General features: G+C 40.7%; 2 protein-coding genes across 3 annotated transcripts; both read left to right on the top strand.

Moving 5' to 3' along the window:
* Positions 1-1327: 1327 nt before the first annotated feature.
* Positions 1328-10781, top strand: LOC131468924 (cyclin-dependent kinase 16-like). Its single transcript, XM_058643635.1, has 17 exons — positions 1328-1475; positions 2810-3004; positions 3111-3248; positions 4211-4329; positions 4421-4549; positions 4683-4739; positions 4961-5075; positions 5881-5975; positions 6078-6140; positions 6340-6463; positions 6778-6898; positions 7053-7150; positions 7255-7360; positions 7993-8035; positions 8133-8223; positions 8305-8382; positions 8481-10781. Exons 2-17 carry the CDS (start codon positions 2881-2883, stop codon positions 8516-8518), a joined length of 1539 nt encoding a protein of 512 aa, XP_058499618.1. The 5' UTR covers positions 1328-1475; positions 2810-2880; the 3' UTR covers positions 8519-10781.
* Positions 10782-16957: 6176 nt separating this feature from the next.
* LOC131468926 (tyrosine-protein phosphatase non-receptor type 7-like) lies at positions 16958-23311 on the top strand. 2 transcript variants are annotated; one of them, XM_058643639.1, is made up of 12 exons: positions 16958-17043; positions 18581-18690; positions 18759-18922; positions 19302-19482; positions 20091-20175; positions 20280-20359; positions 20972-21109; positions 21207-21371; positions 21520-21713; positions 21857-21970; positions 22061-22145; positions 22979-23311. In XM_058643639.1, exons 3-12 carry the CDS (start codon positions 18816-18818, stop codon positions 23054-23056), a joined length of 1227 nt encoding a protein of 408 aa, XP_058499622.1. In that variant the 5' UTR covers positions 16958-17043; positions 18581-18690; positions 18759-18815; the 3' UTR covers positions 23057-23311. The 2 variants fall into 2 exon arrangements, with proteins under 2 accessions (XP_058499622.1, XP_058499621.1); XM_058643638.1 differs by having other exon boundaries at positions 18547-18690.
* The last annotated feature ends 32 nt before the right edge of the window (positions 23312-23343 follow it).

Below are 23343 nucleotides of genomic sequence, written 5' to 3'. Positions count from 1 at the left end.
TGTTGTGTCTAAGGCCACGTTCACACGAGGACCCTTGCAGGTAAAAACTACAAAATATTTTAGCGGAGGTGCCTTTTGTTAAGACGGTGGCGGCGTTTTTGGGGCTTTAAAATGCAAAAATCTGAAACCACCCTCCAGAGTGGAAAACTTGAATACGCTCCGGCATATCGTCTCTGTCTACACTGGCAAGATGCAAAACTCTGCTCACGTCGCGTACGCGTTTACGTCCCATACATGTGCCAGTACAGGGAAATAAACAACCATGTCGGATTATTTCCATGGGATGGACCTTCAAGCTGCTCTGGCAGCTCTAATAAACATACAGGAGTCTTTCCACAAAATGTGCAGTATATGTACAGATCATATTACTGAACAGAGAAGGATTTGTAATATGTTTTGCGGAGAGGAAAGAAGATTTTGCGCATGTGCTCATACATGGCGGTGTTGTATAATAGTGTATCACAGCACCACCTAGCCGCCTGGCATGCATACCCAATCGAATTCCACACACTTTTGCGTCACTGTATGCAGGCAGATTTCCTCCCGAAAACGCTCGTCTACACGTGGAATAAAAAGTGAAGATGCGACGCCACTTTTGCGTCTTCTGTTCAGACCGTAATCATGTAAATGTAGACTAAGTGTTTTGGGGCGGAGCTTTGACTACAGAGTGAAGAGAAAGGACCTTTTTTCTAAATCTGGAGCAGATCACTACTACTACTACTACTACTACAACACAGTACTGCAATATTGCAAATATATTGTACAACCATGCTTACAGGCCAGAACACAGCAGTACTACTACTACACAGTACTAATACTGCAAATATCATATACTGTACAACCATGCTTACAGGCCAGAAAACAGCAGTACTACTGCAAATATACTGTACTGTACGACCACACCATCATGGGTACTACTAGTACTACACAGTACTAATACTGCTTACTGTACAAACAGGCGAGGTAATACTCAGTATGACTACTACTAAACAGTGCTAATACTGTAAATATACTACTACTGTGTATATATACTGAAAAATCCCATGTAGAGCGTTGCTATCGTGTGGTATAGCTAACAATGGCTACCCAAAGATACGTTTGGGTCCATGGTTTTTTCCGACTTGGAACGCATCGTTATTCTGAAGCTACAAAAAAAACCGTTTAAATTTTACTTTATAAATAAATTAGTTGATTTTACAGTTTAAATTTAACGGTTAACAATGATAACGCTGACATTTATTTAGTACTAACTTGAACATTGAACTGTCTGCGGTTGGCGCGCTTGCAGGGAACGCCGTGCTGTGACGTCAGTGACGGTGCGGTGGGCGTCTCCACCAGGACGCACCGAAGGGGCGGGGCCAAGCAACAGCAGCAGCAACATGGCGGCAGATTACTGGGAGCCACAGAGAACCGAGATTCTGTCAGACTGAACCGAGCCGCAGGAAACCCGGAACAGACCGGGTCAACGAGTCCCGGTGAGTAACAGCCGCCACCGAGCCGCGAGACACCCGGAAACAGAAACATGAACGAGCCGTTAACGGCACAACGGCGTCAGAGATTAAACGCGCTGCTATTTATAACACACACACACACACACACACACATACACACACATACACATACCAGCAGATAGACGGGTCCCGTTTTCATTTGTTATCACTGAAATATGAAGAGAGAGGAAACAGAACCACAGAGAGAACATAGACGGAACCACAGAGAGAACATAGACGGAACCACAGAGAGAACACGGAACAGACGGAACCACAGAGAGAACACAGAACAAAGACAGTATCACAGAAAGAACTCAGAACAGAGACGGAACCACAGAGAGAACTCAGAACATAGACCACAGAAAGAACACAGAACATATACGGAACAACAGAGAGAACACAGAACATTGACGGAACCACAGAGAGACCACGGAACAGACGGAACCACAGAGAGAACACAGAACAAAGACAGTACCACAGAGAGAACTCAGAACATAGACCACAGAAAGAACACAGAACATATACGGAACCACAGAGAGAACACAGAACATTGACGGAACCACAGAGAGAACACAGAACATAGACGGAACCACAGAGAGAACACAGAACATAGACGGAACCACAGAGAGAACACAGAACATTGACGGAACCACAGAGAGAACACAGAACATTGACAGAACCACAGAGAGAACTCAGAACATAGACCACAGAAAGAACACAGAACATAGACGGAACCACAGAGAGAACACAGAGCATAGACGGAACCACAGAGAGAACACAGAACATTGACGGAACCACAGAAAGAACACAGAACATAGACTGAACCACAGAGAGAACATATACGGAACCACAGAGAGAACACAGAACATAGACAGTGCCACGGAGAGAACTCAGAACATAGACGGAACCACAGAGAGAACAAACATAACATAACATCCTAACACCATAACAATGGGCATTTTGCAACTAACAATGCTATATTTACTCATTTTATTTTTTCCCCTTTTTAACTATTTACATGTCAAGAGCTGCTGGACAATGTGAATTTCTCCCATGGCAGATCAATAAAGTATTTATTTATTAATCTATCCATCTAAGTTACCTGTGAACCAGAGTCAAACAGTGTGATGTAATGTTGTCAATCAGCATTGAGCCTCTTCTGTGGCGACAAAGACGGGAAGTCATGAACATAATTAGCTTAGCATTAGCCGCAGGATGCTAGTGGGCGAGTACCATGAGTAAACACAAATAAACGCAAGTGATTTAAATTTTTTTAAGCAGCTATATTTACATTCACTTCCTGTATTTGTAATGTGTAGGTGTGGCCTCCAGGCTGGCGGCCCAACCCACCTTGGCGTCACGCCCCCCTCTGCCTCCCCGCCCTCCCCTGATGGAGAGGATGAGGAAGATCAAGCGGCAGCTGTCGCTCACTCTCGGGAGGGGCGGGGCTGGGGAAGGGGACAGAACAGTGAGTGACACCATCAACCAGGAAGTGACATCACACAGTGATTCAGGTGACGCACACACACACTTTGAACTGAATCAATAACAGTGGTGCCTGTAAAGGTCGTAAAACCTTTATCTGTGATCTGATTGGCTGCTTTGACTCCGCCCCCTCAGAGGTGTCTGTCCGCTCGTCAGGAGGTTTGAAGGCTCGGTCTTCGTCTTCGTCTCTTCAGTCTCTTCTTCAGTCGTACAGAAAACCACGAGCACTCGGACGAAGTTTGAGCTCATACCTCAACCATGCTAACAGGCTAGGTAATACTCACTACTACTACTACACAGTACTACTACTACTACTACATTCTACTAATACTACCACTACTACTACCACCACCAGGGCTTTCTCTGCCGTCTAAGGCTAAGGCGGTGGCCTGGTTGGTTTTGGCCGCCTTGGTTGGAAAAAGGGCAGAAAACTATGTTTCCAACGATCTTGACACAATAGTAATATGAGCATTGTAGTGCCTCTATAGTGTGGATGGAAAACTGCATGAACCTCACATGCGTCATATGTCGCGAGCGTTTCCATCGTATGCACACGTGCCACGTGACGCCGTCCTGCGAGTTAAACCCCAGCGTGCCAAACAGACCGTTACTACGTCCAACAACCCTCAACGTGATTTCTTCTAACAAGATAAACCGATACCAGGACGTCATGCCGACAGACAGCCTGATACAAGTTACAGAAGAAATGTATAACATCAGTAGATTATTTATAGAATAGACTATGAGACTAAGAGATTATTTTTAATTTAACCACATCTGTGTTTACCACTACAACTCTGTATTGAAGATATTGAGCTATAGCCTAATAAGAACAGGTACAGGTAAAGTGATTGATGACCTCCAGCAGACATGCTGCACTAGAAGGATCTGGCATTTTTACAAAGTCAAAAAATTATAAATAATAAGATAATATTATGATGGTATTTTTGTTGTGGTTTTTTTCTATTTTTGATCCATCTTTGTGTAAAATTTAAAAGATTTTCTTTGGTCAAATCAAGATATTTCACTTAATACACAACACACACACTGCACGCCGCGCACATCACCCAGGTTCTGCAGCCTTATCCAGCATGGTCTAAAAAAAACCTCTACTACACAGTACTACTACTGCTTCTACACAGTACTACTACTGCTACTACACAGTACTACTACTACTACACAGTACAAATACTGCATATATACAGTTTATTTGATTGACATATTTTTGTTTTCAGAAATCGTCCATGAGGACATGAAGATGAGCTCAGACGGAGAAAGTGACGCAGCGTCTTCATCAGACGACGTCCAGAGTCCAGTGAGAGTCCGACTGAGGAACAAGAAGATTTCTACTGAGGTCAGCACACACACACACTGAAACACACACACCATGTTCTCTGTTCTTGAGTCCATCAGTTCTTCTCTGTGTCTTTGTCTCTGTCCCTCAGGACATAAACAAGCGTCTCTCGTTACCTGCTGACATCCGTCTTCCTGACGATTACCTGGAGAAGTTTAACGTGATTGGTCCGTCTTTGTTTGAGCAGCCAATCAGCAGGCGTCTCCGCAGAGTGTCTCTGGTATTACTTCCTGTTGTTAGGAACCCTCTTTCTTAAAATGTTCAAAGAGAGAGCAGATACCACATCCCTTTTCTCCTGTTTTGTCTCTTGAAGACATATTTTATGAACTGTCTGTCTATCTCTGTGCTTACAGTCAGAAATTGGTTTTGGGAAACTGGAAACTTACATCAAACTGGACAAACTGGGAGAGGTGAGGACACTTTATTTACATGTGGACTGACTGTCCTGTCCATTAAGTGATTTGTCCTTTTATACACAAAGAAACTGTCGTCAGTGACTTAAAGGGACACACTGTGATGTCGTCTACTGAACTGTGTCTGTCCTCCTGTCTGTCCCCCTGTGTGTGTCTGTCCCTCTGTGTGCGTCTGTCCCCCTGTGTGTGTGTCTGTCCCTCTGTGTGCGTCTCTGTAGGGAACGTATGCCACAGTGTACAAAGGTCGCAGTAAACTGACGGAGAACCTGGTGGCGCTGAAGGAAATTCGACTGGAACATGAAGAAGGAGCTCCGTGCACGGCCATCAGAGAAGGTTCATTTGAATTCAACTTTATTTAAAACCAGGGTCATGAACAAAGGTGATAAACAAACAGCAACTGCTCTAAGTTTACTCCATGGATGTATTACCTCCCATGATGCCGTTCGGCTGTGAACGAGCCGTCCGCGTTAAAAAATGTAAAAGAAAACTCATAATTGCCTTCATTTATTCACATTTCTCCTAAAGTTTTCACATCGTACGCTTCCCTGACAGCAGCCGTTCCCGAGACGCCATGACCGCGCTTTGCTGTGCCCGTACACTCTGAGAAATAAGATTTTTCTGGGCTTTTTATGGCCTTTAGGAAGGTTTTTCAAATATGAAACTCCATGAATTAAAAATATAGAACATAAAGATCTATACATGCCTATGTCCATGTCTGGAGGTGTCCTGTGAACAGTTTTAGAGGCGTCTCTTTTACTATTGTGGTCAATGGGAAAATTGCTTTTTCGGCCCGGGAGTATTTTTTGTTGCAGTACACGGAAGTGGCCACCATGACAAAATTGTCCTCAAGGCAGAGGGGGCGGAGCTCTATCCAGTTCTTATAAAACATCCATGGTTTACTCTGACTTTACTCAGAGGTTAATTTGAATGAAACTTTATTCAAAACCAGGATCATGAACAAAGACAATAAACAAACACTCACCAGGCTTTAGAGGTTCAGCATCAACAGTCACTTCACATTACAGCATAGTACGACTGATACTGTAGTACTATAGAGTGGTACTACTGATACTGTAGTACTATAGAGGGGTACCTCTGTAGTGTGTGTTTATTAATGTGTGTGTTTTTATTTCCTCAGTGTCGCTGTTGAAGGATCTGAAACACGCCAACATCGTCACCCTTCATGACATCATCCACACACAGAAGTCACTCACACTGGTGTTTGAATACCTGGTGAGACACACACACACACACACACACACACACTCGTATGCATGTCGTTGAATTGACCAGTTTATGTTATGACTAACCCTAATGTGTGTGTGTGTGTTTCAGGACAAAGATCTTAAACAGTACCTGGACGACTGTGGAAACATGATCCATGTTCACAATGTCAAAGTGAGTAAGCTTTATTTATTTATTTATTTATTTATTTATTTATTTATTGTTGTCATTATACAGTCTATAAAGTTGATGCTTAAATGTGTATTATTAGAGTTTGACTTGTGTGTTTTGCTACTGTTTGTTAAGTATTATTATTATTATTATTGAAGTACTTTTACACGTGTGCACTGATCTGATTCTTTTGGTCCCTCAGCTGTTTCTGTTTCAGCTGCTTCGAGGTCTGTCATACTGTCACCGCAGGAAAGTCCTGCACCGAGACCTGAAACCCCAGAACCTGCTCATCAACGAACGAGGAGAACTGAAGCTGGCTGACTTTGGTGAGTTCACTCCTGCTATACTCCAAGAGTGTACTTCAAGAGCGTACTCCGAGAGCGTACTCCGAGAGCGTACTCCGAGAGTGTACTCCGAGAGTTTACTCCAAGAGCGTACTACGACAGAGTACTCCGAGAGTTTACTCCGAGAGCGTACTCTGAGAGCGTACTCCGAGAGCGTACTCCGAGAGTGTACTCCGAGAGTTTACTTTGATTTTACTTTAACTTAACTGTGAGGTTACCCTGACTTAACTCTGACTTTACGGTAAATGTGCACTGACTTTATGTCAACACAGTGATGATGTCACTATTTGTTTCAGGTTTGGCTCGAGCTAAGTCGATCCCGACAAAGACGTACTCTAACGAGGTGGTGACGCTGTGGTATCGACCGCCCGACATTCTCCTGGGCAGCACTGACTATTCTACACACATCGACATGTGGTCAGTACCAAGTACTCTCACCGTAGTACTCCTATTGTAGTGCTAATGCTGCCCGTCTATGACTGACTTGTCCGTCTGTCCGTCCGTCCGACTGTGTGTGTGTGTGTGTGTGTGTGTGTGTGTGTGTCTGTGTCTGTGTCTGTGTGTGTCTCAGGGGCGTCGGCTGTATCTTCTATGAGATGGCGACGGGTCGTCCTCTGTTTCCTGGTTCCACGGTGGAGGAGGAGCTTCACTTCATCTTCAAACTGCTTGGTAAATTCGTAACATAGTTACCACGGTAACAGTCATGTTTGGGAGCAGTGGACAAACCCCACCAGTAATCAGACAAACTGACCTGTGTGTGTGTGTGTTTACAGGAACACCGACAGAGCGTACGTGGCCGGGGATCACTGCAAACGATGAGTTTGTGTCATACAGTTACCCTCAGTACAGAGCAGAAACGCTGAGTCACCACATGCCCAGGTACACAGCAGTACTACACGGCAGTACTACACAGCAGTACTATACAACAGTACTACACAGCAGTACAATTATCCTCAGTACAGAGCAGAAACGCTGAGTCACCACATGCCCAGGTACACAGCAGTACTACATGGCAGTACTACACAGCAGTACTATACAACAGTACTACACAGCAGTACAATTATCCTCAGCAAAGAGCAGAAACGCTGAGTCACCACATGCCCAGGTACACAGCAGTACTACATGGCAGTACTACACAGCAGTACTACACAGCAGTACTACATAACAGTACTACACAGCAGTACAATTATCCTCAGTACAGAGCAGAAACGCTGAGTCACCACACGCCCAGGTACACATCAGTACTACGCACCAGTACTACACAGTAGTACTACGCACCAGTACTACACAACAGTACTACACAGTAGTACTACGCACCAGTACTACACAACAGTACTACACACCTGTACTACACAACAATATCACACTGCATTACTACACAACAGTACTACACACACCTGAACTACACAACAATGTTACACACCTGAACTACACAACAATATTACACACCAGTACTACACAGCAGATACCAAGTAAATTAATAAAACTGTGTGTGTGTGTGTGTGGTTCAGGCTCAGCAGTGAAGGAGTGGAATTGTTGTCAAAGTTCTTAAAGGTCAGTGAACGCATCACAGACAGGATGTGACATCATCACTAATGTTTCACCAGTAACTGGACAATAAAGTTTTTTGTTTTTTTAATGTGAACTTCAGTTTGAAGGAAAGAAGAGAGTCTCTGCGGACGAGTCGCTTCATCATCGTTACTTCAGTAACCTTGGAAACAGAGTAAAGTCACTTCCTGACAGTAAGTTTTAAATGACTTGACCATGATGTCATTTTCTGTTTGACATTAAGTCGCCAATGGATTGTTTTTTTGTTTTTCCAGCCACTTCTATCTTCAGTCTGCCAGAGATTCACCTGGAGAAGGAAACTGTGAGAGCGACGACAGCAACACCTGAGCCAGGTAACACGCACACGCACACACACACACACACGCACACACACACTCACACTCACTCAAACTTACAGGACAGTTTGATTGAATAAAATGTTTCTCTTTAGCAAATAGCCCAAACAGGAGGCGGAGTCTTCTCTTCTGACATAACTGTAGCGGGCGGGGTCTTCTGCAGGACAACGACAAACTGGAAAAAATGGCTCTTTTATTTTTGTGGATTAAAAGTTAAACGTTTTAAAAGAAGAAGAATCTGCATCTGTCTGACCAATCAGAAGATCCGACACATGAACGCTTGATGGAGTGAATTCTGTCTTCCATTTTATTTCACAGACACCAGTGATGTCATCGATGACATCACAGTCAGCTGTGAGGCTAATGCTGCACGTTTTTAAACAAAACGGGAAGAAACAGATCAATACCTGGAATAAAAGGACACCTGTTTCATCAACACACCTCAACCAATCAGTCAATCAATACGTCCCTCCATTCAGTCCAACATTTATAAAACTAATGCTAACCTTACACTGAACACTACATGACTGTTAAGAGACTTTCACCCAGGTCAAAGGTCACATGTGAGTGGGGAGATTTTTTGTTTGTTTTGTTAGCGTTGGCTCACTAGTGTTCATGTAAGCAAGAAGTTAAAGGAAATTGACCTGAAACACGCAACCTCATCTTTGACTGACTTAACGAGACGGCCATGTTTGTTAAAACGTGTTTTATTTTGAAAGAATGGAAGATGGTCCTGCGTTTGTGTGGGACATGAATGCAGGAGTCTTCTGTTAGCATGTATACAGTAGTACACTACTGTATACATGCTAACAGTAATGTACTACTGTATACAAGCTGACAGTAGTGTACAACTGTATACATGCTAACAGTAGTACACTCCTGTATAAAAGCTACATGTATGCAGGAACCTTCTGTTAGCATGTATACAGTAGTACACTACTGTATACATGCTAACAGTAATGTATACAAGCTGACAGTAGTGTACAACTGTATACATGCTAACAGTAGTACACTCCTGTATAAAAGCTACATGTATGCAGGAACCTTCTGTTAGCATGTATACAGTAGTACACTACTGTATACATGCTAACAGTAATGTACTACTGTATACAAGCTGACAGTAGTGCACTCCTGTATAAAAGCTACATGTATGCAGGAACCTTCTGTTAGCATGTATGCAGTAGTATACTACTGTTAGCATGCATACAGGAGCCCTCTGTTAGCATACCATAGTGCACTACCGTTAGCATGTATACTGCTAATAGCTATACAATATGTAACTGTTAAGGCTGTAAACGGTAGTGTACTACTGTTAGCGTGTATGCAGTAGCCTTCCGTTAGCATATGTACAGTGTCAAGCTATTGTTAGCTTTGCTGTACACCACTGTTAGCGTGTAAACAGTATTACTGTTAGAGTGTATCTTCAGTTGTTCGCTGTTAGTGTCGGGATTTGTCAGTTTACCTAGCGTGTGTACGCTGCTGCTGCTGTTAACAGTTAGCGTGGATTAGCATGTACAGAGTGAGCGTTTGTTTATCTGTAAACGTTATTTACGTAATTTTCTTTTTATAACAAGTTAACTTATTGTTTTTATCTTTTAGTTTTGTCATCATTTTTGTAGGTTTTTGGTTTTTTTGTATTTTTCAAGTTGGGTTTTAATATTTTTCAAAGTAAAAGTTTCTGATGTGAATAAACATTAGCAATATTAAAATATGGAGGAGAAAACAATAACAGTGTTAAATGTTTGTACGAGATGCTTGAAATATTTCACATATTTAAGACTTTTTCTTTTTTCTTCTTGACGCTGATCACCACAACAAAATTAACGATTTTTACAGAAAAACCAAACAAAAAATGTGTAATATTTAGAATAATTAAAGAGGGAAAAAATATTTTCTGTTGATCGTCGTTGTGAAGCGCTCTTTTGTTGAAGGAAGTGATGTCACTGAGGGGGCGGGGTCACAGTGTCAGGTGATTGTATTGAGTTCCTGTGAAACAGATCAGCTGATCGACATTAATGTGAAGTGACTGTAAATATTTGTCAACACTGATTCAAGAAGCAAATATTTAGAGAACAACTTTAATGAATAATAATGTTGAGGTGTTATCGTATTTATCACATTTCAGAATAAAACAGACGCTTGTTTGTTTTATGGATCCTGATGCTGATTGTTTTTTTTTCTTGATTATGTAAATGAACGTACATGCTTTGTTTACATACCAAAGTTATTCGCAATATGAAACTGCACTGCATGATGGGAATTTTCCTCCACATGACTTCCATGCATATTTCTTTTCCTTCCACCTGCGACGTGATGAGCAGAGAGTTTATCCTATAACTGTTTACTACACGTATACAAATCACACTATGAATAAAAAGTAAAGATATTTATTAGCACTTTTGTCTTTTTGTGTGTTTTATTAAAGATTCATCGCAGTTGAGCCTCTGACTGGAGAGAAACTCACTCTCCCACACCAAAGTCCACAGAGAAAATGAGTGATTTTAGCTCACAGGGACATAGGAGCTGCTGGTCCTCTGCTGCCTCGTGTGGTCACTTTGTGTCACTGAGGTCAATCTGAAGAAGGGATTTCAAACACTGAAGTGACATAATAAGACATTACAACTTAGTGATGGAGGCAGCAGTGAATCAACAACTCCTATGTGTGTGATGTTAGAATCACTGATTTTCTCTATGGGGTTTGGTGTAGGAGAGTGAGCAGTTTACAAACTTCAGTTTTACACAGAGCAACTGATTCAAGCGGTTTTTTTTGTTTTGTTTTTTAAAGAAGAAGATTAAAATATACAATATCTTTTAGAACATGTTCACGTCTTTATTTCAATGTGAGACAGACTTTTCCAACAAACTGGAAGTTTGTAAACCACTCATGTCTAATGTCTATTTGGCATTTTAAATCCTGCGTTCAGATTTATCTCAGTAACACAACGTGTCCACACGAGGGCAGCAGAGGACCAGCAGCTCGTGTTTCCCCGCCAGCTAAAATCACTGATTTTCTCCATGGACTTTGGTGTGGGAGAGTTAATGGTTTACAAAAAGATGTGATATAAAATACATTCAAATAAAACAGCAGTTTACAAAACAAAAATCTAATTGTTCATTAAAATGTCATGTTAATGAAGACTAATGCCGTCCCCTCACCTCTGTTTCCATGGTAATCATCAGTAACTGCCGCCATGACAGTGGCTCAGCTCGTGGTTTGTGGAAACAGTCGCTCCGTGTGTCGTTGATCAGTGAACGTTTCCTCTGAGAGAGTTTTAAAGTGTTGTCACTGTGACTGTGCAGCCACTCGTCAGCTGCATCGCCATAGAAACTAATGAGAGGACTTCACATGGGGACACTGAAGTGAGCAGCGCTGCCTCTGCTGGAGACAGTTAGACGCTGCGCTGTCATTGTCACTTCATGGCTCACGAGGGAAATTTGGTTTAATCACACGGTGTGATTTAAAAACAGGACAAAGAATCTGAAAACAGAAATGTAGAGGATAAATGACTGTATATGTAGACGATAAATGACTGTATATGTAGACAATAAATGACTGTATATGTAGATGATAAATGACTGTATATGTAGACAATAAATGACTGTATATGCAGACGATAAATGACTGTATATGCAGACAATAAATGACTGTGTATGTAGACGATAAATGACTGTATATGTAGACGATAAATGACTGGTATGTAGACAATAAATGACTGTATATGTAGACGATAAATGACTGTATATGTAGAGGATAAATGACTGTATATGCAGACAATAAATGACTGTATATGTAGACGATAAATGACTGGTATGTAGACAATAAATGACTGTATATGTAGACGATAAATGACTGTATATGTAGATGATAAATGACTGAATATGTAGACAATAAATGACTGCATATGTAGAGGATAAATGACTATATGTAGATGATAAATGACTGTATGTAGACGATAAATGATTGTATATGTAGACGATAAATGACTGTGTATGTAGACGATAAATGACTGTGTATGTAGACAATTGACTGTATGTAGATGATAAATGACTATATGTAGACGATAAATGACTGTATATGTAAACGATAAATGACAGTATATGTAAACGATAAATGAATGTATGTGTAGACGATAAATTACTGTATATGTAGACGATAAATGACTGTGTATGTAGACGATAAATAACTGTATATGTAGACAATAAATGACTGTATATGTAGACGATAAATGACTGTATGTAGACGATAAATGACTGTATATGTAGACGATAAATGACTGTATATGTAGAGGATAAATGACTGTATATGTAGACAATAAATGACTGTATATGTAGACGATAAATGACTGGTATGTAGACAATAAATGACTGTATATGTAGACGATAAATGACTGTATATGTAGAGGATAAATGACTGTATATGCAGACAATAAATGACTGTATATGTAGACGATAAATGACTGGTATGTAGACAATAAATGACTGTATATGTAGACAATAAATGACTGTATATGTAGACGATAAATGACTGGTATGTAGACAATAAATGACTGCATATGTAGACAATAAATGACTGTATATGTAGAGGATAAATGACTGTATATGTAGATGATAAATGACTGTATATGTAGATGATAAATGACTGTATATGTAGACAATAAATGACTGCATATGTAGAGGATAAATGACTATATGTAGATGATAAATGACTGTATGTAGACGATAAATGATTGTATATGTAGACGATAAATGACTGTATGTAGACGATAAATGACTGTGTATGTAGACAATTGACTGTATGTAGATGATAAATGACTATATGTAGAGGATAAATGACTGTATATGTAAACGATAAATGACTGTGTATGTAGACGATAAATGACTGTATATGTAAACGATAAATGACTGTATGTGTAGACGATAAATGACAGTATATGTAAACGATAAATGAATGTATGTGTAGACGATAAATGACTGTATATGTAGACGATAAATTACTGTGTATGCAGATGATAAATGACTGTACATGCAGACGATAAATGACTATATGTAGACGAGAAATGACTTTATATGTAGACGGTAAATTACTGTGTATGTAGACGATAAATGACTGTATAGGTAGACGATAAATTACTGTGTATGTAGACGATAAATGACTTTATATGTAGACAGTAAATTACTGTGTATGTAGACGATAAATGACTGTATAGGTAGACGATAAATTACTGTGTATGTAGACGATAAATGACTGTATATGTAGATGATAAATGACTGTGTATGTAGACAAATGACTGTGTATGTAGACGATAAATCACTGTATATGTAAACGATAAATGACTGTATATGTAGACAATAAATTACTGTATATGTAGACGATAAATGACTGTATATGTAGATGATAAATGACTGTATATGTAAACGATAAATGACTGTATATGTAGACAATAAATGACTGTATATGTAGACGATAAATGACTGTGTATGTAGACGATAAATGACTGTGTATGTAGACAATTGACTGTATGTAGATGATAAATGACTATATGTAGACGATAAATGACTGTATATGTAAACGATAAATGACAGTATATGTAAACGATAAATGAATGTATGTGTAGACGATAAATGACTGTATATGTAGACGATAAATGACTGTGTATGTAGACGATAAATGACTGTATATGTAGACAATAAATGACTGTATATGTAGACGATAAATGACTGTATGTAGACGATAAATGACTGTATATGTAGACGATAAATGACTGTATATGTAGAGGATAAATGACTGTATATGTAGACAATAAATTACTGTATATGTAGACGATAAATGACTGGTATGTAGACAATAAATGACTGTATATGTAGACGATAAATGACTGTATATGTAGAGGATAAATGACTGTATATGCAGACAATAAATGACTGTATATGTAGACGATAAATGACTGGTATGTAGACAATTAATGACTGTATATGTAGACGATAAATGACTGTGTATGTAGACGATAAATGACTGTATATGTAGATGATAAATGACTATATGTAGACGATAAATGACTGTATATGTAGACGATAAATGACTGTGTATGTAGACGATAAATGACTGTATATGTAGATGATAAATGACTGTATATGCAGCCGATAAATGACTGTATATGTAGATGATAAATGACTGTATATGCAGCCGATAAATGACTGTATATGTAGACGATAAATGACTGTGTATGTAGATGATAAATGACTGTATATGCAGACATAAATGACTGTATATGTAGACAATAAATGACTGTATGTAGATGATAAATGACTGTATATGCAGACATAAATGACTGTATATGTAGACGATAAATGACTGTGTATGTAGACGATAAATTACTGTGTATGTAGACGATAAATGACTTTATATGTAGACAGTAAATTACTGTGTATGTAGACGATAAATGACTGTATAGGTAGACGATAAATTACTGTGTATGTAGACGATAAATGACTGTATATGTAGATGATAAATGACTGTGTATGTAGACAAATGACTGTGTATGTAGACGATAAATCACTGTATATGTAAACGATAAATGACTGTATATGTAGACAATAAATTACTGTATATGTAGACGATAAATGACTGTATATGTAGACGATAAATGACTGTATATGTAGATGATAAATGACTGTATATGTAAACGATAAATGACTGTATATGTAGACAATAAATGACTGTATATGTAGACGATAAATGACTGTGTATGTAGACGATAAATGACTGTGTATGTAGACAATTGACTGTATGTAGATGATAAATGACTATATGTAGACGATAAATGACTGTATATGTAAACGATAAATGACAGTATATGTAAACGATAAATGAATGTATGTGTAGACGATAAATGACTGTATATGTAGACGATAAATGACTGTGTATGTAGACGATAAATGACTGTATATGTAGACAATAAATGACTGTATATGTAGACGATAAATGACTGTATGTAGACGATAAATGACTGTATATGTAGACGATAAATGACTGTATATGTAGAGGATAAATGACTCTATATGTAGACAATAAATGACTGTATATGTAGACGATAAATGACTGGTATGTAGACAATAAATGACTGTATATGTAGACGATAAATGACTGTATATGTAGAGGATAAATGACTGTATATGCAGACAATAAATGACTGTATATGTAGACGATAAATGACTGGTATGTAGACAATAAATGACTGTATATGTAGACGATAAATGACTGTGTATGTAGACGATAAATGACTGTATATGTAGATGATAAATGACTATATGTAGACGATAAATGACTGTATATGTAGACGATAAATGACTGTGTATGTAGACGATAAATGACTGTATATGTAGACGATAAATGACTGTGTATGTAGATGATAAAAAACTGTATATGCAGACGATAAATGACTGTATATGTAGACGATAAATGACTGTATATGCAGCCGATAAATGACTGTATATGTAGACGATAAATGACTGTGTATGTAGATGATAAATGACTGTATATGCAGACATAAATGACTGTATATGTAGACAATAAATGACTGTATGTAGATGATAAATGACTGTATATGCAGACATAAATGACTGTATATGTAGACGATAAATGACTGTGTATGTAGACGAGTGAGTGAGTGAGAGTGTAGATGAGTGAGTGAGTGTGAGTGAGTGAGAGTCTGAGTGAGTGAGAGTGTGAGTGAGTGAGTGAGTGAGCGTGTGAGTGAGAGTGTAGATGAGTGAGTGAGTGTGAGATTGTAGGTGAGTGAGTGAGTGAGTTGTGTTTTCAACTGGAAGCAAGACACTTAAGTCCATGTTGCAGCGTGTGAATGTGTGAATGTGTGAATGGGTGAAAACTGTAATGTAAAGCAGTTCATCAAGGCAAGAAAAGCTCTATATAAATACAGACCATAATGCAAACTCTTTTATTTGGTAGTAACGAGGAAAAGTAAATATAAATAACAAAGTAAAGTACAACATTGACATAAACGACAACTATCAGCTGATGATTTCATGACGATGATGATGATGATGATGATGATGAAGAATCCTCTCTGTTCACTTTTATTTCTATGGTGACGAACAGTGAATAACGCTAGCAGGTTAGCTTCATCACTGACTCTCCATCCTGGTGGAATCAAATCCTGCTGCTGGTCATCTGACACACACAACACACACACACAGGTTTGTGCAGCTGGTCTTATCAGGACGTTTTATTTACTCACTAACCTTAACCACAAAAATCTTTAGTTCTAAACATTAACCAGTTTCTCAGAAAGGCTGAGGTTCTGCCTCATTAGGACCAGGTTTCATGTCTCCATGAGGACTACTGGTCCTGACGAGAGAACACACACACACACTTTCTATTCCCCTCATCCAAGGTTATGGTCCCCCCTTTAGACTGCACGCCACAGGCTCCACCAGTGTGTGTGTGTGTGTGTGTGTGATAATGAGAGAGTGGGCGGGTACAGAAAAGGAAGTGGCAGTGAAGGTAGAAGTAAAGACAGAGCAAGGGAGAGAGAGAGAGAGAGAGAGAGAGAGAGAAGGAAGAAGAGACAAAAGAGACGAGGACCTGAAAGAAGACAGGAGGAGGAGACGGTACGAAGTAGAGGGACAGGGAATGGACAGGTGCGCACACACACACACACACAGAAGTTTTTATCACTTTTTCTTCCACAGTTTTTATGAAATAATGTAATGTAAAATACTTTTACTGCTGTTTTATTTAGGAATATTATATTATTGTGTGTGTGTGTGTGTGTGTGTGTGTGTGTGCGTGTGTTAATAATCAACGCCTGGAGCATCTTTCACTCTTTCATCATCTGTCTATCTTTTCATTCTCTCTCAGAGTAATAACGGTTAAAACAACAGGACATGTCTCATCATGTGTTCTCTTCTTTTTCTTTCCTCCACCTCACCTGCCATCCTTCACTTCTCTCTCTCTGTGTCTCACACACACACACACATGTTCGACATTCATGACTTGAGGGGACATTGCATTGACTTACATTCATTTCCCGGAGACTTACTCTAACCTTAACCACAACTACTACTGTCCTAATCCTAATCCTAATCCTAATCCTTACCCTAACAATCAACCTAACCATAAAACATATCTTCACCTTAAAATGTAGTCATTTACGTTATGGGGACCCCACAAGGAAGACAAGTCCCCATCATGTGACTGTGTAAACAGGTTTAGGTCCCCACAACATTAGTAATACCTGGACACACACACACACACACACACTCACACACACACTTGTTTCTTCTTGTCTCTTCTCTGTCAGGAGCAGAAACGATCGCCTTTCTGAAAAAAACAATCACTGATAAAAACTGATCAATACATTTATGACTGGTCTGTGTGTGTGTGTGTGTGTCATTGTGTTACTCCATATCAAAACAAACACTTTTATTTTGAAATTCTGTCAAATAACCATGTTGAAAGGAAGTGGTTGACTTCTGGTTCACAACTCTTTTGGCCACTTCCAGGCCACCGTACTTGTGTGTGTGTGTGTGTGTGTGTGTTGGTCGATGTGTCTGTGTGCGTGTTGGTCAATGTGTGTGTGTGTGTGTGTGTGTGTGTGTGTGTGTGTGTTGGTCAGTGTGTGTCTTTGTGTGTCTTTGTGTGTGTTGGTCGATGTGTGTGTGTGTGTGTGTGTGTGTGTGTGTGTGTGTGTTGGTCGATGTGTGTGTGTGTGTGTGTGTGTTGGTCAGTGTATGTCTGTGTGTGTGTTGGTCGATGTGTGTGTGTATGTGTGTGTTGGTCAGTGTGTGTGTTGGTCGATGTGGGTGTGTGTATATGTGTGTGTGTTGGTCAGTGTGTTTCTGTGTGTGTGTGTTGGTCGATGTGTCTGTGTGTATGTGTGTATGTGTGTGTGTGTTGGTCAGTGTGTGTCTGTGTGTGTGTTGGTCGATGTGTGTGTGTGTTGGTCAGTGTGTGTCTGTGTGTGTGTTGGTCGATGTGGGTGTGTGTGCTCTGATTTCCTGATATGAGGAAACTGTCTTTCCGATGGAGTCACACTGAAACGTTTCAGAATGAAACTGCTGTAGAAACACACACACACACACATTTCATTCAGATGTGTGTGTGCGTTTGTGTGTGTGTGTGTGTGTGTGTGTGTGTGACAGATGCTGAGTGAGATCAGAGTTTCTGTTTTTACAGAACTGACAGACTCAGACAGGAAGTGTCACCTTAAACCAAAACCAGCTAAGAAGAAACAACACGAGGGACGGACGATTGTAAACTTCAGACAGACGTCCATCAGTGCCAAGGTATGAACCCTGCGGGACACCATCAGTGACCGAGTAACCATGGTAACATTTGTGTCTCATGTCAACAGAATTAACGTGATGTGATGAAAACCTGAGAGCAACTCTCACACACACACACACACACCATGAGTACAACAGCAGTGCACTCAGCCTCACTACCTGTGGAGGAGCCGACCACGCCCCCACCAATGACCACGCCCCCTCGCAAAGCCTCAGTCCGCCTGCAGGAGAGGTGAAGTGTTTGTGTCCCTTTGTAAACCACTCACTCTCCCACACCAAAGTCCATAGAGAAATTAATGATTTTAGCTGGCTTGGACACAGGAGCTGCTGGTCCTCTGCTGCCTTGTGTGGTCACTTTGTGTCACATAAGCAAATCCAAATGTAGGGTTATAAATCCCGAGTGACAAAATAAGACATTTGAATTTAGTGAAGGATGCAGCAGTGGACCAACAACTCCTGTGTGTGTGATGTTAAAATAATTGATTTTCTCTGTGGGCTTTGGTGTGGGAGAGTGAGTGGTTTACAGGTGTGTGTTTTTTATGTTTTTCAAAAATGTCTGAATCACGTGTTTGTTTGTTTTTATAAAGAGAGTGTGTGGTTACTTCTTGTAGGCGTGGTTCTAACCTGTCCCTGCTCTTGGATGTGAGCAGTCTGGGGGTGGAGCCTGTGTGCTCTGTCTCCACCCCAAAGGAGGTGTGGCTTCAGCTGCTCCACACCTCGTCCAGACCGCTCACACACACACTGCTGCAGCACGCCGCCACCGACATGCACACGCTCAACGACGAGTATCAGGTAAAACATGGACATCTGTGATGTTTTCAAACCAAAACACGAGCTCTCAGCAGAGCCTAACAAGAAGCTAACCAACGTCATTAGCTTCTGCTGTTTATTCTTTCTTTGTTTGTCTTTGTTGATGATCGTTGCTAGCAACTGCTAACTGCCAACATTAGAGATGTATAAGCAGCGATTGCATTTTCATTAGCAAATTTGCTTACACTAGCAAAACAGCTAGTGTTAGCATCATTATTAGTTACCATTGCTAACATTAGTGACGTTAACGCTTGCGTGGAGATGATATTTTTCTGCATGAAACTTTGCAAACATTAGCAAAAGCAAACAGTAGCAACGTTAACGACATTAAGGCTAGTAAATGTAAGCAAAGTTGCTACACCACATAGAAGAAGAAGTAAATGTCAGAGTTTGGCGACTTCTTCAGGGCTAGCCCTGCTAAGGCTAATGCTATCTGTACAGACAGTAACAGCATGGTTTTAGGCTACATTTAGCATTAGCTGCAGTCATAGTACATTACAGTAAATGTATAATACTAAATACTAATAATAAACATTGTGAGATGAGGCGTGTTTGTTTTAACATGCGTCGTGTCCCTGTCTCCTCCACAGAAGATCCCGCCCAACTTTGTGAGCGCTGAAGAGCTCGATGTCCCCGGACACATGATGAAGGACAGATATAAGACCATCCTGCCCAGTCAGTGTCTCACTTGTCTCGCCTGTCCTCAGCAGAGACACAATTACTGTCTCCACCCCCGTTTATCACTGCTCTTTGTTGGTGTTTTTATATTAACCCTTTAGATCCTGAGAGTCGCGTGATTCTGAGGAGCCTGGACGAGGAGGCGGGGCCAGACCGCTACATCAACGCCAACTACATCAGGGTCAGAACTTACTTCATATTGGGGCTTGTCCCTCTTTAGCTCTTCCCTGCTGTGGTGACATTTGTCTTACTTTCCCAGAAGTTAAGTTTTAAAAACACAAGAGAAGGGGATCGAGTACAGATCCCTGTGGAACGCCAGAGGAAGACACATGGAGTTCAGATCGTCTGAACACTTACACTGAATCATGTTTACAAGTGAATATAAATAAACGTTTACTGTTATGTTTAACAGAGGCGGTCGCATCAGAAACAGCTGTGAGCTAAAGATTAACGGAACAACAACTGACGACAACGAGATTGTGACATACGTATTTGTGTGTGTGTTTGTGTGTGTGTGTGTGTGTGTGTGTGTTAGTGTTGAGCTGTCAGTTTGTCAGTGTGGGAGTCTGACAACCAGGAAAACCACAGGAAGTGAGGGAGGAAGTGACACGTTCCTATCTCTTCCCTTCTCACCCCGACCCACGCACTCCTGTCACTCTGCAGCCTTGTGTGTGTGTTTTCTAGGCAAAGGGGGCACAGTCAGCTTTTTTGCTAACTGTCAAGTTAAGTTCTCTCTGTCTCTCTCTCTCTCTCTCACTCTCTCTCTCACCTTCTCTCTCTCCCTCTCTTTCAGGGTTACAAAGGAACACCGCGCGCCTACATCGCCACCCAGGGGCCGATGGTGCACACTGTGGGCGACTTCTGGGACATGGTGTGGCAGGAGAGGAGCAGTGTCATCGTCATGGTTACCAGACTGAAGGAGAACAATGAGGTGAGCAGACTCCGCCTCCTTTGACCTTGCCTGGACCGTGCTCCCACGGCGGGAGTCAGGAGGTCACAGAGGAAACGCTTGGTGTTTGTTGTTGCAGAAGTGTGAGGTGTACTGGCCACAGCTGAGGAGGATGAAGGTGAGGGACGAGGAAAGGAGGCAAGAAGACAAGGAGGGAGAGACAAGGCAGTTTGGGAGGTTCCTCCTCAGAGTGAGAGACAGTCGAGAGAAAGATTGCTTCACCATCACTGACATGGAGATCCAGGTTCAGACATTACATCATCCTCATTCGATTTAATTCATAAACACAACATGTTCAGCCACTAGGGGGCGACTCATCGCCTTATGTTTATGTTTGTTAAAAAAGTGCTACTAAAAATACTAAGTGCGTGTGTGTGTGTGTGTGTGTGTAGCTGTGTTCCGAGCGTCGTCCTGTCAGACATTACTGGTTCACCTCTTGGCCCGACCACCACATTCCACAATGCACTGCTCTTCTGCTGAGGTTGGTGGAGGAGGTGGAGTCGTACAGGAAGTCCCTCCTACTGCCCGACCCTCAGCCAACCGCAGGCCCCACCCCCGGCCCTGGACCAATCATCGTCCACTGCAGGTTGTGATGATCAAACACTGAAATATTCATTGAAAAATTTACTTTATTGTTGAGCAATTCATCTTCTCCCCTCTTTCCCTCCTCCCCTCATCTTGCCTCCTTTTTTGCTCTCCTTGTTTCCTCCCCTTGCTTCCTCTCCTCAGTGCAGGTATAGGTAGGACAGGTTGTTTTATAGCCAGCAGTATTTGTGTTGAGCAGCTCAGAGAAACAGCTCAGGTGGACATTCTGGAGACAGTGTGTCAGCTTCGACTGGACAGGTGAGACAGACGTCGCCCCCTGTCACCTGTGTCACACCTGTATCACACCTGTATCACACCTGTATCACACCTGGTTTCACCCCCGTGCAGAGGTGGTATGATCCAGACCACAGAACAGTACCAGTTCTTGTACTCAACTCTGGCCCAGTTCAGCTCTCAGCTACAACACCAGCAGGTACTTCGCTTAACCTTAACTTGACTTAACTTAACCTATCTTAAGTGAAAGTTACTTAACTTTAACTTGACTTAACCTTAACTTAAGTTGGCTTGGCTTAACTTAGCTTAACTTAACTTAACTTAACTTAACTTAACTCAACTTAACTTACTTAACTTAACTTGACTTGACTGAACCCTAACTTAAATTAACATGACCCCTTAAGTTGACTTGACTTGACTTAGGTTAACTTGACTTAACCTTAACTTAAGTTGGCTTGGCTTGACTTGACTTGACTTGGCTTAACTTAACTTAACTTAACTTAACTTAACTTAACTTAACTTAACTTAACTTGGCTTGACTTGACTTGAATTAACCCTAACTTAAATTAACATGACCTTAATTTGACTTAACTTAAGTTGACCTAATTGAACTTGACTTAACTTGATAGTTTGTGTAAAGCTGACAGTGCCCTCTTTGCCTAGAATCAGGAAACTAAGGTTTGAGAGTGGGAGTACTCTCCCACACCAAAGTCCATAGAGAAAATCAGTGATTTTAACATCACACACACAGGAGTTGTTGATCCACTGCTGCCTCCATCACTAAGTTCAAATGTCTTATTTTGTGTTTGAAATCCTTACTTCTGTGTTACTTCAGTGACACAAAGTGACCACACGAGGCAGCAGTAGACCAGCAGCTCCTGTGTCCCTGCGAGCTAATATCACTGATTTTCTCTATGGACTTTGGTGTAGGAGTGAGTGGTTTACAAACTGTCTATCAGTGAGATAAAGACGTGAACATAACATCATAGAATTGTTAATTAGAGTCTGACCCTAAGCCTGTTTTCTCTTCAGGAGCAGAACCAGCAGCTCAGCACACAGTTACAGAACCTTCAGCTGGACAACACACAGAACCTACACATACACAGCTGAAGAAACCCAACAGAACCTCAGAACCAACAGAACCTGAAACAAAATAAATGAGTCCATCAGCAGTTCTGGTTGTATTAGTTCCAGATAACCTGAACCAGAACCAGTACATTGTGTTCTTCTTGGACTGAAACTGAACTCAGATGTTTGAACCCAAAAACAACCAAGTATTTCTTAAAAATCTCACCTCCAGTGTTAAAATGAGATCTAATAAAAATATATAAAAATATATAAAAAATAGGTGTTTTTCTATGTGTATATGTAAAGCTGAGTGTCGACACAGATTATAA

This window comes from Solea solea, chromosome 11, assembly GCF_958295425.1.
Source record: "Solea solea chromosome 11, fSolSol10.1, whole genome shotgun sequence".
In the NCBI taxonomy this organism is placed as follows: Eukaryota; Metazoa; Chordata; class Actinopteri; order Pleuronectiformes; family Soleidae; genus Solea; species Solea solea.
Note: the sequence above shows the minus strand (reverse complement) of the source record. Positions and strands in the feature narration are given on the sequence as shown.

Bases quoted from the DNA above. Each gene is read 5' to 3' on its own strand.
- LOC131468924 (XM_058643635.1), top strand. From the start codon at position 2,881: ATGGAGAGGATGAGGAAGATCAAGCGGCAGCTGTCGCTCACTCTCGGG. The intron at 4,740-4,960 runs GTGAGGACACTT...GCGTCTCTGTAG, and splicing joins AACTGGACAAACTGGGAGAG to GGAACGTATGCCACAGTGTA. The intron at 7,151-7,254 runs GTAAATTCGTAA...GTGTGTTTACAG, and splicing joins CTTCATCTTCAAACTGCTTG to GAACACCGACAGAGCGTACG.
- LOC131468926 (XM_058643639.1), top strand. From the start codon at position 18,816: ATGAGTACAACAGCAGTGCACTCAGCCTCACTACCTGTGGAGGAGCCG. The intron at 18,923-19,301 runs GTGAAGTGTTTG...TACTTCTTGTAG, and splicing joins TCAGTCCGCCTGCAGGAGAG to GCGTGGTTCTAACCTGTCCC. The intron at 21,714-21,856 runs GTTGTGATGATC...TCCTCTCCTCAG, and splicing joins CCAATCATCGTCCACTGCAG to TGCAGGTATAGGTAGGACAG.